At 37.5% G+C, this 18077-nt stretch overlaps 2 protein-coding genes across 4 annotated transcripts in view; both read right to left on the bottom strand.

Annotated features, from left to right (window-relative positions):
* The window catches only part of LOC129778122 (thiamine transporter 1-like), a 22874-nt gene extending 21006 nt beyond the window's left edge, over positions 1 to 1868 (bottom strand). The window contains exon 1 of the mRNA XM_055784820.1: positions 1850 to 1868. The gene's annotated coding sequence lies outside the window, so the exon portion shown is untranslated. The remainder of the gene's footprint in view (positions 1 to 1849) is intronic.
* On the bottom strand, positions 323 to 16858 carry LOC129778121 (kinesin-related protein 8). 3 transcript variants are annotated; one of them, XM_055784817.1, is made up of 5 exons: positions 16476 to 16857; positions 16091 to 16419; positions 15772 to 16032; positions 14679 to 15555; positions 323 to 2006 (listed from the first exon to the last, which is right to left on the bottom strand). In XM_055784817.1, exons 1-5 carry the CDS (start codon positions 16663 to 16665, stop codon positions 1951 to 1953), a joined length of 1713 nt encoding a protein of 570 aa, XP_055640792.1. In that variant the 5' UTR covers positions 16666 to 16857; the 3' UTR covers positions 323 to 1950. The 3 variants fall into 3 exon arrangements, with proteins under 3 accessions (XP_055640792.1, XP_055640791.1, XP_055640790.1); XM_055784816.1 differs by having other exon boundaries at positions 14679 to 15006; positions 15061 to 16032; positions 16476 to 16856; XM_055784815.1 differs by having other exon boundaries at positions 14679 to 16032; positions 16476 to 16858.
* Between the last annotated feature and the right edge of the window lie 1219 nt (positions 16859 to 18077).

An 18077-nucleotide genomic window follows, 5' to 3' on the forward strand; every position in this document is an offset into this window, starting at 1 on the left:
TCATCATTGTCAATATGGTCAATGGTTTTATTAATCCATGGACCATATTCGATCGCGATAATGGCACTGTCTATTCACGTGCTCGCTTTCCTAACTGCATTGATGGAACATCGCTTTTGTTTTGGTGATTGATTTCAATGCATTTATTGTGTCTCAAAATGGAAAAAAAATCCTATTGGGTAACATAACACAGTATGTAGCCAGTTGTGTAGGAGAAAAAAAATAATTTGTCAGTAGCGAACCTGTATCACTATCTTCCCGTCCACTTGTCCCGATAAAGAAGTTTCTCAACATTTTCAGTAAAATACAAAACAAGGCTTAGTAAAAATGTTTTACTGCTACTACACAGCAAACTAACACGAATTGTATTCTATGTTATTTTCAGTTTTTTAGTTTTGTTTCCATAAATTTTTGTTTTAGAAAACTATGCGGTGCGCTTCTCGGATGATTGGTTGGCTTAAATACAATATATCAAAAATAATGAACGAATAAACTTTAGGTGGATGTTTCAGTATGATTTTGTATAACATTGGATTGTTTAAGTATTGCCCAATCTCATGTGGATAATCCATTTGCGACAAGGTCAATCATTTTTTTACATGCTATCATAAAATGAATGGAACAACATATATGGAATAGATTTTAGTTTTTAAGTTCGCACCCAACACGTTCCTTTGTCTAACTGCGATCGAAACTACATTTGAATCTGAACATTACTTGTATATTATATTTCTTAGACAAAAATAGTTGGCAATATTTTGAACAATTTTTTTGTCTTCTTTCGTTCTTCTAATTCCATAAAAGAGAATTGAATCCTAATTACCGCTAATCAAGGGGTCTTGTTTCAACCAGTGTTGTCCGTTGAACAGATAATTAACATATGGCGATTGAAAAAAAAACAGAGTATATAAACGTTAGCTCATTTCGGCCTTCACGCAAAACGCCCACGATGGTTTCGGGGTTTCGCACTGATTGAAACTCTAATTCCTACACCCAGATTGTAAAATAGTGCATTAAAACAGTTTCACTTAAAACTAGTTCATGTTTATACAAAATTGCTTTTGAGCACAGTTTGTAATAAATAGAGATCTTTAAGGACGAAATGTTTCTCGCATAAGAATAAACAAAAATAACGACATGATAAACATAGGTACAATATCAAGAATTCAAAAGAATAAAATGAAATTTAACAAAAAAAAATACATAGCTGAGTGTTGATATGGACCAACGTCAGCAATCAATCTCAAAAAAGCAGTCTCGTAGCTCACTTCAATAGTTCTAAACAATTCTATGCAGACGGGGCGATAAATATATCGGAACTGGAAGTACAAACAGTAGTTAAAAATTTACATATAATATAGCGAAACTGATTTTTTATGGATTCATCACGATGCTCTGCCGAGATGATTTCACACACTCTCTAAAGCCAGGATACCTTTGAGGCAACGGAGTGACAGGCCGTTCAGTGTTGCTTCAGTGAAATCGCACCTCAAGAAGAAGCTTCTCAAACTTTTCTTTGTGTATATTTTTTCTCCGTTAATATCATCCTTTAGTTCAAGGCGAACTTTTGCTGTTTCATTCGTTTGACCGTTTCATCTGAATAATCCCGTTGTGTTTGTGAGATTCAATAATAACCCACAGTGTTCATTGTTTATCATATTTTGTTTCTAACAAATGGGCTTAATTAATCTCATGATATATATTCGTAATCGCAATGCAATAAATCGTGTTGTACTGGTTTACACGCGGAATAGAACTAATGACGATGAACTAGTATATTAAAATTAGCTATTATATCTACATTGCATACTTTTAGAAACGTACAATTTGCTTTAAATTGTTCACTTACCTCTAAGGTTAAACAGAACAAATCACTGGTTTCCATAGTAAATAGACATTCCCTTTGCCACGCAACAACCAACTCGAAAGAAATCTGCTCAGTCATTACCTCTAGTTGCGCTCTGCGTGTCCCTGCTTCATAGCGGCCGGATCGTCATAATCACCAACTGGAATGGAGTTAGGTCAGAGTTAATTGTATACACATCTCAGAAAAAAAGTGTATGATGAGTTTTTCGATTTTCAAATAATGTAAGGTAACTCCACCTAACTCTACGCACCACCTAACTCTGTGAAATTTCGTGTTTTTTAAGACTAAATACACCAATTGACTATAAGTTGTGCGTATTAACATATATAAAACGGATATAAAACACCGGAAATGGCATGAAATCCCACAATACGATCGTGAATGGTAATGTTGGCATATGTCCAAGGGTGCGCGAAGGGGAATAAAAAAAAGAATAATGTTTGATAGTGAGAGATAGGATTTAAGTGAGGGATATAATGTTTGAGTGGAAAGAAAGTGCACATACAAAGGAACACGCAAACATCAACGATCAAAGTCAACGTCATCTTCAACACGCAAACATAAACGCCCTTGCTCAGGTATGTGGGCGGATGCATACAAAGAGTTTTTCAAAAGTTTTTGATAGCAAAATCAAATGCGTTCCCCCTGTAGTGAGCGCCACTTAATGAACCACGATTGTGCTAGCCATTGATGGCAAGCGCCAGAGTGAACGTGTTAAACAATTACTTTACTATCTGGAGGTGGGTTTAGGACCACCCCGACTTTTCTCAAATAAAGACATACCGTGTATTACAGGTAACAGGTAGATTCAATTTATAAAGCTTATTTTGATGAATATACCATAAACAATTAAAATTGCCTTGTTTCGCAATCCAAAAGAACATAGAACTCATTTTGCATACAGGTCGAATGTATTTCTTCTCTGTTTTTGAAGGAATGAAAACGTAAAATGGCGCTAAAACGCTAGAATGAAAGAGCCAGAAAAAAGTTACCATATTATTGAATTGTCAGCCTACACCTCTTATTCAACACTATAGAAAATTCAGTAGGAAGCACCGTTTCTGAGATACAAAGGAGGGTAGGTTCAGAACCACCGGTTGCGTTAAGACCAACTTCTCCTAAAGGATGGACTATTGAAAGGGGAAGGGGAGATCTCAGAGAAAAGTGCGTGTTCATAGTAATAAAAAAACATAAAAAATAGTATATCGCTTGCTACAATACGGTGAAATTCTTATTTAATACAACTTATTGATTGTGTGACGTGACAACGTTTCGTGGAGACTGTTTATTTGCACAGAGCGCGTTGTCACGTCTCAAAATGCGTGCCGTCAAAATGCATGTTCTTGCGAGTTTTGTGAAAAACTGATTATACAGGAATCTACGTTCATCTTTCATCGACAAATCATAGAACAAAGTTTAAACGGAACTGAAAATACAACATTAATATTCAAAAGTCGGAACCCGCAAAAAGACAGGTGTTGTCACGTAACAAAAGTATTGGGCTAGCAACAAGCGAATTCAACTGCAAAATATTCTCCAACTGAAGATTCTTGTAAGATATTTTCTCAATTTCACTTTAAAATCGTTTACACTTTGGAAATCGTGTGATTTATACACGAAAACGAGAAAAACCTGTTTTAGCGACTCAAACCGTTGTCACGTCACGCTGGAATGGGTATAATACTGTTGATTGTTCTTTTGTTTTTGTATTACCCAATAATCCATAAAAAAAAATGAGTTGTGCAGAAAAAAATAATTAAAACAAATCTGACATTACTGATAATGTCAAATTTTTGTTCCAGTTGGCATGAGTAGAACAATTAAGGCGGCATTCCATCTATTTAACATGCTAAATATTACAAGTCAATAGTAAACAACGAACGCACACTGCTCCAACATACATATCTGTTCTGATGTTTTTGTTTTTATGATCAAACATTCTGTTGTTCCATTATTGTGGTGAGTTATGATAATCGTCAATAAATGACGTAGTTGCTCCAATATTGTCTTGCTACACAGGCCGCACCGATCCGCAGGCCATTGGATAAGGTCAACATTGCTCGACAAGACTAATTATGTCGTAAAAAGATATTCTCCAGTAAGCCAGACCCATTGACATTGGCAGATGGAAGAGTTTGGGAGCGTGGTGTGCATGGTAAGCATGCGCTGCCATAGCTACTTTTCACGTCGTGACGTCAATATTTGTATTTACATTCAATTGTCTTCCACATTCATGTGAAAATGCTATTTTCAGCAGGTTTTTATCAATTAAAAATAGATCTTTATTGGAGTTCTCACTGAAAATGAGTATAATGTGACAGTGTGCAGTGGATATTTGGTCGGTGTTAAGTCAGAGGGGACCAAGTCGCAAAATTGTAAATTTCGAGTTATTGATTACATTTGGTTAAGCATTATGTGAGCTACATATCACATTCATCAGATTTGGAAAATCACGCATACAGCAGGAATAATGGATCGTTACAGAATGATACACTTTGACTCTCAACTGTTAATTGATTGAGAAATATTCCGAAATTGTTCAGTCATAGTGAACCAAGTCTTAAAAAATGCTTCATTTGGTTCAGTCAGAGTGGACTATGTAGTCAGCCAAATAACTGCCTTTTTAGGCATGATACTCGATGTTTTTTTTTCTTAAATTATCCAACGTCAAAGTATTGCCAGAGAGTAGCTAACATTTCTGAAGACAATATTGATCAAAAAAATTAAATGCTTTGAAAATAGCAGAGCACTAAACTTCGAGTTCGTTTTTCTCGAAATCATAAAAATGTCACATGGTCCGGTCTGGCTTAACACCGACCATTTGTGAAATGATGTCGGAAAATGAATAAAAGCTATATTTTTGTGTTTCATTTTTACTCTCTAACCTTCATAGAAACAAACAAATTTTCGTTATTTTCGCGATGATATGACCAACATTTCATTGAAAATGTTGCTATTCTCGAGGACTAAGAATACGGCTGTTCTCTGGAATATTTTTTGCTCCGTAAATGATGGAAATAATAGCGAATTCATTTTTAAAACTGAGTTAGTTCCAAACTGACTCTGTAATAAAATTAATAATTTGTTGGTTTGCGTTATATAGTCTGATTTGTTCATACTTGCATACTATGACAAATGTTCAGTATCGACGTCTAGTGGCGATATTAGTGCTTGGGAGATATATTATACTCTATCAGATCAGAAGGGCCAAGTGCAGTTTAAAATAATAAAAGTTTGAATGAAAATTTCTACTTCATATTGTTTGGTTACCTAACATATGTAGTACTGACACTCACTTAACCATTTGTCGATGCATTTCCTGTTTGTTCCACAAATAATTACTATTATAATATAAAATCATCATCAGACACAATTTTCGTTTTTGCAATTTCGGAGAAAAACCTCTTATTTCATCACATAAAATAAATATTCGATACGTTAAAGTAAATTTTGATTCATAATTTTGATTTTGAAAGCATGTTTATTCCATAGTCATAGTCAACTGAGTATAGTCAGCTGTCTATCTGACTGACTATATGCGTATTCAGTTAATAATGACTTTTGGCTTCTTCACGCAGTTTCTTCACCAAAACAACTAAACAGTCAGTCGGGTGTTCAGTCACTATCTCCCTCCACCGACTCGACTATATCATTTCATTCTTCCCAGTCAAATTGTCCTCATTGAATTTTGAAGTGACTTTCCCCAAAACGAATTCGTTCCTCTCTCTCTCGCCCATGTGTCATGTATGCATGCCTCGATGTTTGAGTTCAGCGTGGTTTGACAAACGCAACAGGTGAGCTTTTTTGTATCGTACTTGAAAATTTTTTTTTTTTTTTTTTTTTTTTTTTTTTTTTCCCTCCGCTCACCCCCATCTCGAAGAAACTCTGTTATGAGCTTCCTGGAGTTGGGCACCATTTATTAAATTGAAAAAAAAGACAAAACACACAAAGAAAGGGACGCCAAAGGGTGAACGGGAAGACATAAAAGGGACGATGTTTGGATCCCAGTGAAAAATAAATTTCTTTTAAGGGATCCAAGTATAATTACAACACAACATAATATCAATAATTAGGAAAACATTAACAATGAATAGAACTGGCACTCGTACTTAGAGAAAGAATTTGTGAACATGGAGAGTTATTACAGGAATTGTTATGCTTGTTCGTTGTTCAAATTATGAAAGCGTTTATTGTCGATTTTAGATGTTCCTTTAATTTCTTTTTGAAGAGGTCAGAGCGTGTGATAAGTCGGACTTCAGACGGTAATACATTGAAACGAGACGGTCCATAGAATAGAATGCGATGCTGGCCTATACTAGTCGTTGCTCGACTTCGTACTAAATTCTGGGCTTGTCGTGTGCTGTGTCGGTGGTTTGCTGTAGGGATTTCTAGGTTGTGGTGGGATTTATTGTCATTAATAACACTATGTACAAGTTTACAAGTCTGAAGTTCTCGTAGTCCGATAAGAGGCAGTATACAATTAGGGTTGTCAGAGTATAATTCCAAAGTTGGATGTAGAGTCGGTAGCCTATATATTATTTTCAAGCATCTATTCTGCAATGATTGAAGCTTCTTAAGTCTTGTTTTGCATGCATGACCCCACACTATTATACCATACTGCAGTTGAGAGTGAATGCATGCAAAATAAAAATTGATTAGAGCTCTCTGTGGTACAAAAGTGAATACTCTTTTCAAAATCCCGCAAAGGGAGGAGATTTTTTTTTCAAGATAATTTATATGATACATCCACGATAGGTTTACGTCTAACAGAACCCCAAGATATTTGAAGTGTGTCACTCTCCCAATTGAAACATCCATAATTGCGGGGTCAGGGTAAATGGGGATTTTTTTCCTTGGAGAGTGGAAGACCATGTATTTGGTTTTTGATAAATTGAGTGACAATAAATTTGCTTGGAAATATTTACACAAAACAGTCATGTCTTTTTTAATGTTTAAAACTACATTTTTGACATCTGAGCACGGGTAAAACAATGCTGTGTCATCAGCAAAAAGCCTAGCAGTTCCTATAAGTGGCAGGTTCCCGATATCGTTGATGTACAATAGAAATAACAGAGGTCCGATATTACTGCCTTGGGGTACACCAACGTTTATTGAACACAGGTTGCTTTTGGCATTATTCAAAGATACGTATTGCTGTCTATCGGAGAGATAGCTTCGTACAAGGTCGTTGGCTTTTCCTCGGATACCATAAGTATTTAGTTTTTTTAATAATATTTTATGATCAATTGTATCAAAAGCCTTCTTGAGATCTAAAAACAGTGCTCCGACAATCATTTTACGATCGATTCCTTCAATTATTTCATCCACAAGTTCAGTGACGGCAGTTGTAGTGCTACACCCACGCCTGAATCCATATTGAAGCTTGTAAAAAACATTGTTTTTATTCAGGAATTCGAGAAATCTCTTCACAAGCAATTTTTCAATTATTTTATTTACTACAGATAGTGTTGAAATGGGTCTGTAATTGCTCGGATTCGTAGAATCACCAGACTTAAAAATTGGCACAACTCTAGCTACTTTCAGGCACCTTGGATAAATTCCCGTAGACAGCATTTTATTGAATATATCTGAACAAATAATTGAGAATGCGGCTGAATTCCCTTTTATGACACTTACTGGAATGTTATCAGGACCGCAACTCTTCTTGCTATTCAACTCACTTATAGTCAGCAGCACCTCAGCTTGGGTTGAGGGAAACAAAAATATCGTATTTCGGACGGGTTGGGAATTCATAAGAGAAATATTGTCATTATTTTTAGGGATTGCGCTGGACAACTGAGTTCCAATGTTCGAAAAATAGTTGTTAAAAATGTTGCATATTTCGTTGTCGCTTTCAAATTCCCTACCATTATGAATTAGTCTAGTTTGGGGTTTTTCTTTGGAACGTCCTAGAATAGAATTTAATTTTTTCCACATATTGGATTGGTTCGTACTGTTCAACATTTGTTCGAAATATACTTTTTTACTCTTCCATTTTTCAACCTGTGTCTTCTTCGATACGTGATTTAGCAATTCTCGTAGATGGGAGTCGCTAGGCCGTCTTTTTAATTTCTTTAAATATCGATTTTTGATTTTTGTCAATTTCCATAGATCGTAGGTCATCCAAGGGCAATAATTACCCTTAGTATTGACCTCTACCGAGATGGTTCTGGAACATTCCAATAGCATCGAGTTGTATGTCGACGAGATATTAGCAAGACACTCGTCGACATTTTCTCCGCAAGTCACTGTATTTAAGAAATTAGAGAAGCATGCGTTCAATTTATTGTGATCAATTATTGTCTTATTCAATTTAGTTTTCGCTTTGGGATCATGCATTTTGAATGACGACACTATCAGTGAATGGTCACTGAGATCGGAATTACTTACACATTACTTACATTACTTACAAATTACTCACACGTATAAAATAGCGTGCAGTGTGTGTGCGCTGTTTTGCACGCTATTTACTAATACTAACGCGAGGACCTTTCTAGCATATTTGATATATGTCTAAGTTCGTTGTTTTGAGTTCACGATGGGTAGACAATAAACCGTCCATTGATGGGGTAACTTCTTTTTTGCATCAGAAATCATGTTTTCGTTCCTATTCATATGGACGTGGAAATAAGATTACGTACGCGGGTATAAATTTCGTTCTTAGGGGAGTAGAAATGTTGATTGTAGTCAGTTGAATGAAGAGGCAGATTGGTATTCATTAGTCGAGTCAGTTAAAATAACCACTGACTGGACTATTTCACCAGTCATCCTCGCTAGTCAACGCTAGTCAATTCATTTTCTAGTCAAGTCACTTTTTGTTTTGGGCGACTGCCGAAGCAGTTCTAGATCATTCGAGGTGTCTAGGATACTGTGCGACATCTTGTGTTAAAATCTGTTTGTGAGGAAATTTACTCTCTATCAGGTTAGTGGGCCCAAACCAATTTAAAATTCTTAAAATTTGAATAAAAGTTATTATTTGCTGTTACTTGAATGCATAAAAGCAACCGTAGCAACTTTACTTGATCAATTTTTTATAATTTTTCTGGAATCCTTACTAAAACTCTTTAGTATAAAATAGAATTGTTAGTTGTTATGTTAGTTGTTATTGTCCGCTCACCTCGTACCTAAATATCTTGTGTTGTCCTGTGGAATTGTAAATTGTTTTAATTTTTTTTCAGCAAAAAATAATTGGTGCCCAACTCTAGGATTCTTGAATAAGAGTTTCTTCGAGATGGGGGTGAGTGGAGGGCATATATAAAAAAAGAAAATAACACCAAAATTAGTTTTAGCAGCTGGGGAATATTCGGAAGGTTGGCGGTCTTCGCGACAATTGTTATCTCCAGCAGATCCATCCTGCAGTGATCTTTTGACATAATCGGCTGATCTCAGGATCAGCATAAAGACCACATCACCTTCGCAACTTCCGGTAAGCACTTCGTACTATATATCTCCCCGTTCACCATATGACTCGAAAGAAGGGCGGCTTGGACATTCCCTTCACGTCTGTCAAAGAAGGACCTTCCTTCAAGAACTTGATGTGGATGATATATTCGACGTCATCGCTTACCTGGGGAACGTAAAGTACCCGGTACCCTGCCATTCGTTGAATTCTAGCATCAAGTACGTCTCGTCTTTCATTATGAGCACGAAAAAAGTTTTTCACTTCTTTCGCCGTAAAGAAGTTTTTCACCAACACCTCAAGCTACTCCTTCTGGGTGATTGCCTGCTGCTCAGATACGGCCGGTCTCGTCTGACGCTTCCGCATAAAAATGTCCATTTTGGTCAGATTCTTCTCCACCGTTTGGCCGGTTGTTTCGATCTCCCGACTTGAGGTGCGGCAAAGAGATGATATTATAGATACCAGATCGGCTATATCTGGCGGACACAAAGTGCCTTAGGATGTCTAACTCCTTCGCTGTGGGGTGGAGCTTACAGTATGGAAAAATCATCAAGTTGCTTGACAGTGCTACTGCTGTGAATCAACAGCCTTGAATCATTTTTGTTATAGACTTAATAAACGTAAGATTTAAGAAAAATTTGTTCCCATCAATTATCTTTCATCGCCATCCGAAATTAGTTCATTTTTTGAATGCATGCATTAACATTAAAATCGATGAAAAATGAATTGGAATTTTCGAGCATTCCATTCGGTAATTTGAAGAAAATCGTAGAATTTGAATCGTGCTTGCCAGGTGTAAATGCTCTGATTGAGCGAGTGATTTTCGGGCGTAAACAAAATCTAAACCACCGAAAAATCACAACTAAGTGCCGATACTCAGAAAGAAATAATACTGATCAGTTTAGACTCGCTAAACTATGGTTTATGTTCACATAACGTATATACATAACGTTTTGTTTTTTGTGACGCGTTAGACCTCTGACCATCTGGTCACTTTAACCTAGTGCGTTGTGGAGGCGATCTGGCGTAGTGGTAACATCCATACCTCTCACGCAAAGGTCACGAGTTCAATTCTCACTTCCGACATTCTTCCAAAAATGCCAAAATGTGTTGAAAGTAACTATAATAAAGAAAAAAAACCTAGTGTGAAACTAGTTTGAAACTGAGTGAGTAAAAAAACGTTTTGACAGCAGTTAGGTTGGCAATAGGGCTGAAACTGAACAAAAACGAATTCTTTATTCGCGTTGACGGCGGAATGGCGTCGACGTCTTGAAACGACATTAGTTTGTATGAGGCCAAATATTCTCTATCGGCCCTAAGGCAGTTTTAAATTGCTAATATTGTATGAAAATTTTTTCATGGCGTTATTTACCTACTAGAAGTACGTTGTTCTGACCCTAATTTAAACTATTTTCCATGAACTTTCAGATGTTCCCACCAAAAAAAAATTATCTTTAGACACAATTTTTGTATGATATTTTTTCACTACTTCAAAGCAAAAGTGATTTTCATTTACATAGAGTACTAATTTTATTTGGAAAAAATAATTTTCATCCATATTTTTATTTTAAAAGTGTGTTCATTTCTTCTGCAAACCCATATTGTCATGCCTACTCTCCCATTTCGTAATACGAAGCTCAATGCCGTCAACGCGGATAAGTCACAATACAACTGTCATCTATTAAAAACAATTAGTTACAAGATTTCATTCTCCCCTGAAATTTATCCGAAATCAGTAAGTTCAAAGTGTTTTGTATCTGAATGTGATTTATTTGAAGTGATTAAGTGAGTATGTTCCTTATTCTGCCCAGGATGAAACAAAGATGACTCCGAGGATGAAAAATGCGCATTATTCCCGTCAGAAACTTGTTATAGCAATGGAGATGACAAGAGAAGGTATTACAAAACGGCGAGCAGCAAAATATCAAGGAATTTCGGAAAGTACTCTCCACGCACAACTGAAACTGAATGGTAACGTGAAACGTCCTGAAAAGCACTCAGTTTTGCGGAAGTGAGAGAAAGAAAGCCTAGTCCAGTGGGATCGCGGCATCCAGAGCCGGGTTTCTGATTGATACGAAACATTTGAAGACATCCGTGGCATATTTTCTGCGAACCATTAAATGGAAGAACGGGGTGTTCCTGGATGCAAATGGCTGAACTTTGGTTGGTTTGGAAGAATTCCTCAACGTAGCTCAACTAAAACGGTTCGAAGAACATTTTCTGAATGCAACTTGGCCGGGTCCAGTAATCGATACAAATCTGTTTTACGAGGAAGGTCCGATTAGTACTTAGCCTCATCGCCCGATGGTGTCAGTATCGCAAGAGAGATTACTTATCGTGTAGTACATTCTCGTAAACGGCTACTGTCAAAATTTCAGCCGAATCGGACTCGTAGTTTTGTTTTGACCGGGCTTGTCCGCGGATTTTAGAAAAATGGAAAACATGGAAATTCCGCCGTCGCCACGGCCAAATTGGTCGAATTACACTAAGAACAGCTGCTGCATTTACCGTATTCTCCAGATTTGGCCCCGTGCGCTTTTTTTTTGTTTCCAAACATAAAAATTCACTCACCGGGCAGAAATTTGAGTCGAATGAGGAGGTCATCGCCGCCACGGAGGCCTACTTTGCAGACTTTGAGAAAACGTATTTTTCAGATGGATTAAAGAAGTTGGAGCATCGCTGGGTCAAGTGCATCGAGCTAAAAGGAGACTATGTTGAGAAATAAATCGCCACTTTTCCAAAATTGTTGTTTCTTTTTGTAGGCTTAGTACTTATCGGACTGCCCTCGTATAAACGACAACAGATAAAACGTGGAGCAACATCAAAGGCCTGTGACTTTCGTGATCAGGCCCCTAAATCAGAACGATTCCGAAGTGTTCTATGGATTTACCAAAACAAATATAAATTGTAGTTAGTTTATACCAGTAGAACGTATGAAAGCAGCATTTATAATCATTCTTTTACTTTTTCAGATCAACGTAATCGTATTGACTTGGCATTTAGTAATGCACAGTGTCAAGAGAAATCAAGTCTACTCGCATCTATCGGACAACATTACATCTGCAGATGGTCTGCAAAGTGCTAATTACGACGAAGCTTTCAAAAGGGGGTTTCCGAAACAGCTTTAAAACCAAGCAGAGTCAGAACTCGTCCACCGGCACCCGTTGTGGCCACTAGTGAATAGTACAAAAAGTATTACAACGATTTGGAAGCTGTAAAACAGAAGCAAGAACAGCAACGATCACAGAAGACCGCGAGAAAAGAAAATTGACGAATGAATGGTCAAGGCTCAATCCCAGAAAAAGATCAAGAAAAAAAAAACAAAATCACTGCAGATAATTTTTAACTATCTATTACTTGTTACGTTTGTCTTGTCCACTTTTCTAGCTAATCTTTCTCTGGAAATACTGGTGTCATATCATTCAATAATATTCGCTAATAAATAAGAAAAATAAACTTTTTAACAGCCAAATTTATATTTTTTAGCACAAGTGTAATTGTAAAATTGTATATGAGGTGCTTAGAATGAAAGGGGTGTAAGTGATTTGATCGATTTCTCTACATCGACTCTCTCTTTCGGTCATACCTTAGCTGCAAATACATTCCCAGCTGTATTTGACAATGTGGAAGATAGGTATATAGTAAACTTAAATTGGAACGTTTTTGCAGTTGAGTTATTAACTAAATAAAATGTTGATGAAGAGAAATCGATCAAGTCAATAACACCCCTTGCATTCTGAGCCCCTCATATGATAGCGGTTGTGTTGGACTACTTCGGCATTCGCCGTCAACATGATTTGAATTGACCAGAAACCGAATTGACGAGCGTTGAGGGTGAGGATGACTGATGAACTATTCTAGCAATTGATTATTCTATTTGATGTGACTAATGAATACAGTCTCTACTTCTTCATTCAATCTGACTTCAATCCACACTTCTACTTCCCCTGGCACGAATCTCGTTATCCGCGTACACAATCTTATTTTTACGTCCATATAAAGTGAAACGAAAACTTGATTTGTGATGCAAAAAGTAGCTACTCCATTAATGGATGGTTTATAATTTACCCACCGTGAACACAAACCAACGAACTTAGACATCTAACAGATGTAGATAGCAGGTATGCTGTGAAGGTCCTCGCGTTAGTGTTGGTAAATGTAGTGCAGTTTGGGAGGAATTCTGAACAAAAATTCAGTTCACTTTGTCTTTGAGTTCAATTTTGTGAAAAAACATACGGAAAAACGGGTTTATATTAACAAAAATCACAAGTTTGTCAGTGTTTCTGAACACTGAACACTTTTCTTATATGTATGAGTAATTTTGTACGATACAAAAAAATCTAGCTCACCTGTAGTATATTTCAAACCACGTTGAACACAAACATCGATACATGCATATGAGATAGAAAAGAATTCATTTCGGGGCGAATCACATTTTAATATGCATTGAAGACCATTTAACGGGTAAGAATGAAATAAGATTGTCGAGTCGATAGTCATAGAGTGAGATAGCAATTAAACTCCCGAATGACGGTCATGTTGACGGAGCAACTGCTAGAAGAAGCCAAAACTTATTTCCAATTGAATACAAAGTCGAGTATCTTCATAGTCTGCTGACTATCGTCAGTTGAATATGACTTTGTCGAGCCCTGGTTGTAGCACTGGTGGAGTGAACAAACAATACCCAACAACCAAACATAACGGCTCTTTTTAGGGCCACCAAATCAATATCAAAGAGTTTAACGATGTAATGGCGGGTTTACATTAGGAAGATCTATAGCTATAGATGGATTTATTCACGTGAATATAGGTGTAAACGGGTGAGAATAAATATGATACACTTATTCGAGGTATATATAACTTGAATAAATTCAGCATATGTAAACGCTTGTGAATTTCTCACTGGTGAGAGATCACTAAAGTTGGATGCAGTTCTACTTCAGGTGAACAAATTCACCGAGAATATGAATATATTCATTATAGAAGTTCACGCTAGTGTAAACAGTTGATGCGATTTCTATAAATCTCATCATATTTCTTCACATGAATATATCACTAGTCTAAACCCACCCTAAGTCTATCGGAATCCTACGTCAATTATGCGGTCGTCTCCCGGACATTGTTTGCAGTTCCAATGTTACTACTAATGATATACAGTGATTCGCCTCTAATTGAACGTGCATATTTTACAGAATGGTTTAAACTTTGAAAAATTCGAACTGTGCATAATATGGTGGAGCTACGGTAGTCTGATAATTTTAACTTATGTTATAAGACTGTATCTGATATATTTAGAATCAACTTGAAGCAATGGAAAACAAGAAATGAGCACTCAGAGAACAGACTGTTTTTACGAAAAACAAATTTTGAATCAATAGAGAACTAACCGATATGCAACAATTCGTTACTTACTGTCACCCTCCTCCTCTCCCTCCTGCTGTCCATCGAGGTGTAAATCTTCCTCCATTTCATTCGGATAATTATCACCCTCCTTTCCGTGATCGCGTACGATCTCGTTGATTAGTTTTTCCCCTATACTGCCTTTACCAACAGCAGCGCCAGCATTACCTCCACCGTCTTTCTTCGCACCAAGATGCTGATGCATCTCGTTGTAATCAGCATGCTGCGGCTGCTGTTGAACCATCGCATTGCCGAATAGCTTTTGATCGTACAAATTTGTGTCCTCTTCTGCGGCATTAAAGTTATCCCTATTTTGCGTACCGTCTTTCACATTCGGTTGCTGCAATTGATTGTTATTTACTCCACCGACCAGTTTAAAATCGTTATCATTCACCTCGTGTGCACCATTCTCTAGGTCCACGTTACCATTTATGAAATTGATATCCTTATCGTTCCGAGAACGTTTCTCGTCGTTATTGGCTTGGCCCTGATGGGCTGCTATGTTCAAGTAACGATTATTGACTGCATTCTCGCTGTTGTTCTCATCAACCTTCATTAGGTCTTCAATATTGTCGGGAAACGGAACAACACCTACTGGAAGTATTTTAGTTCGCAGCTTGCTAATCGACTTCTTCACCAAACTACTGCTGGGTGTCGTTGTACTGGTAGAAGAAGAGGATGATTTGCCTCCGTCGGGAGAGACAACAGTTGGTGCGGCCAAAATAGGCACTTGCAAGTTGCTATTCCTTTCAGATGTTTTTTTGTTCAACGACGATGGTATTGATGTCGATGTTTTCAATAACTGTGGTTCCTGCAGTACATTATTCTGTTGATTGTCCTTTTTCCCGTCTGCTTCGTTGGGAACGAGTGGTAGTGGTTTGGGAATAATCTGAAAATTTTCCACAGAATTAATAACTCCTCCGTCAGCCGCTGCCGCAACCAATTTTGATTTGACATCATTAGTTTCGTATGGTTTTGCGATAACGCCTTGACCTTCTTGTACTTGTTTCTTGACGCCAAGTACCAGAGCACCACCATGCAAAGCCCCGTATTTATTAGTATGATTGCGCAATACTACTGGAATTTTATATAAATCTTCACTCACTGATATTTGTTCAGCAAAGTTTCGTAGAGGGCCTGACTCCATGAAGTTGAATGAAATGCCCTCGAAAGCATCACTTGCTTTGAGGTGATGAGGCATCTTTTCGGGAGGAATATTACACAGTTCCATATATTGTGCGTTTTCCTTTTCCATTTTTTCGTTGTGCTCTTTAAGTTTTTCCATGATCTTATTTTTGTAAGCTATTTTTTGCCGGTACGTGCTATCCAAACTAGCTTTCTCCAATTTCAGTTGGTTCACCTGAGCCTGAAAATGTATGATGGTAATCACAAATCTGACAAAGTAAAAAAAAACTCATTTTTACCTTCAATTGTTCTACATCACTGGCGGACTCCTTCTGATGAAGGGCAATCTTGCCCTGCAATTCGCTAACTTTCAGTCTCAATGAGTTGACTTCTTCTAGTTGCCTTTTCTTGCTCTTGGAACATTCTTCAGTCAAATCGTCTAGCTGACTCTTCATCAGATTGTAATGCTGCTGTAGTGACGCATACCTAATATTGGCTTCCATCGTTGATTTATTGTGCTGTTCTTTTTCGTCCTGAGCCTTCTGCTGCTGTTCTACTCGGCTTTGCTCATTTATCATGCGCTCTGAGGCAAGCGAATTCTCCAACCGCAACTTTTGATCGACAACCACTGAGGGAACAGAATAGAACATCATAAACATTTTAATCGTGAACATATGAATCTACCTTGCATCTTAGCGGATATTGCCTCTTGTTGCTGCTCGCATCTTAATCCCAAATGACGAAGTTCATCTAGCTGTTGTTGGGAACTATGGAATATTGCCACGAATCCAACCATCAGCACCAGTATTCCAAGTCCAACGAAAAATCTACTGCGACTAGCTCGGGCGACTAGTCGCGGGGCGGTCATTTTCATTTGGCCGGAGAAGAATCTACTCTTCTTCACAAATGTATCCGTATATCGGTACTATCCACTTTCTTAAATATATTATTTTGTCAAAAACCTGTTCACTGGATTAATTAGAGTATTTTTTTCAATCGTCCACCGCATATCATGAAGTGTTTTTGCCACAACCGAATAACGTCAACGCGTATTTTTCTTCCATCAAGCACAGTAATAAAGTATGGCTGTAGTTCGGGACATCTAAAGCAAGGCGCCTAGAAGTAAATCCTAAGGTGAGGCCGTTTCGTCACTAAATTGGTTATACTTATGACAGACATACAACTGTACTTGCCCTGTACTTTGAAAATTGTATGTCTGTCACTATGTACAGCGCAAGAACCATGGAAGCTTTTCGGTACAATCGCTGTATCTGTAACGACCTGTTTCACCGTTGTACATGGTTACAGTTATACTGTGCGCAGCGCCATAGATGGTTAGTGGTGGGTAGCATGAATAAACTGAATCAAAACACTTGGTAAATATTCTTTTCATTGACTTTCTCTTGAGTTAATGGGGTCTATTCCGAGAGTCGCTTAACGAAGTGATAGTCAATTTGCACACGTGTTTGTATTCTAAGAATCGGCGTAATTAAAAAAAATGCCAGGTGCAATGAACTCTTCTCATTTCTCATCGACTTCCGAGTCACCCGACTCTTAGAATTGGGTGAGCATTGTCATATAACTCCGAAGGGAAAAATGTCACTTATACCGACAATGAACTCAATGAACTCTTCTCATTTCTCATTGTACTTCCGAGTCACCCGACTCTTAGAATTGGGTGGGAGTGGTCATATAACTCCGAAGGGAAAAATGTCACTTATACCGACTTCACTTTTAGATTAACCCCAATAACTCAGATTGGAAACTTGTTTGTTTTGTTTGATAGTTCAGACACTAAATCAAAAACTTTTTCATTGAAACATGTGGTGAAAATTGGTCGAATTTCTGATTGTCAGTTTGACATGCAGTACAATGTACAACCAAAGTATGTGTGTCATGCTACCATGGTACCTGTACAATGCTGTACACGTACGACGCTGTACACGTACAACGATAGTACAGTTGTATGTCTGTCCCTGGTGTATAAAAACAGTACGGAAGAAAGCAGTAGGGGAATTATTTGCTTGAAGCGTGAAAGAGACAAACTGATCACGATTGAGCTTGGGAACAAGCGTATTGTGTTTTGTTTACAAACAAAACACCTTAGGATGTACTTCTAGGCGCCTTGATCAAAAGGTGAGGACAGGGTGTACGTGACACGCGTTGCGATGGGATGCGAAGTGAACGTGATTTTCAAAGCGACGTAGTGTCCAAAATAGACGCGATTGTGCGACAGATGTAAACAAGAGGTTTTATTTTCATTTCATATTCAACGCGAGATATCAA

Source organism: Toxorhynchites rutilus, chromosome 3 (assembly GCF_029784135.1).
Source record: "Toxorhynchites rutilus septentrionalis strain SRP chromosome 3, ASM2978413v1, whole genome shotgun sequence".
NCBI classification, from domain to species: Eukaryota; Metazoa; Arthropoda; class Insecta; order Diptera; family Culicidae; genus Toxorhynchites; species Toxorhynchites rutilus.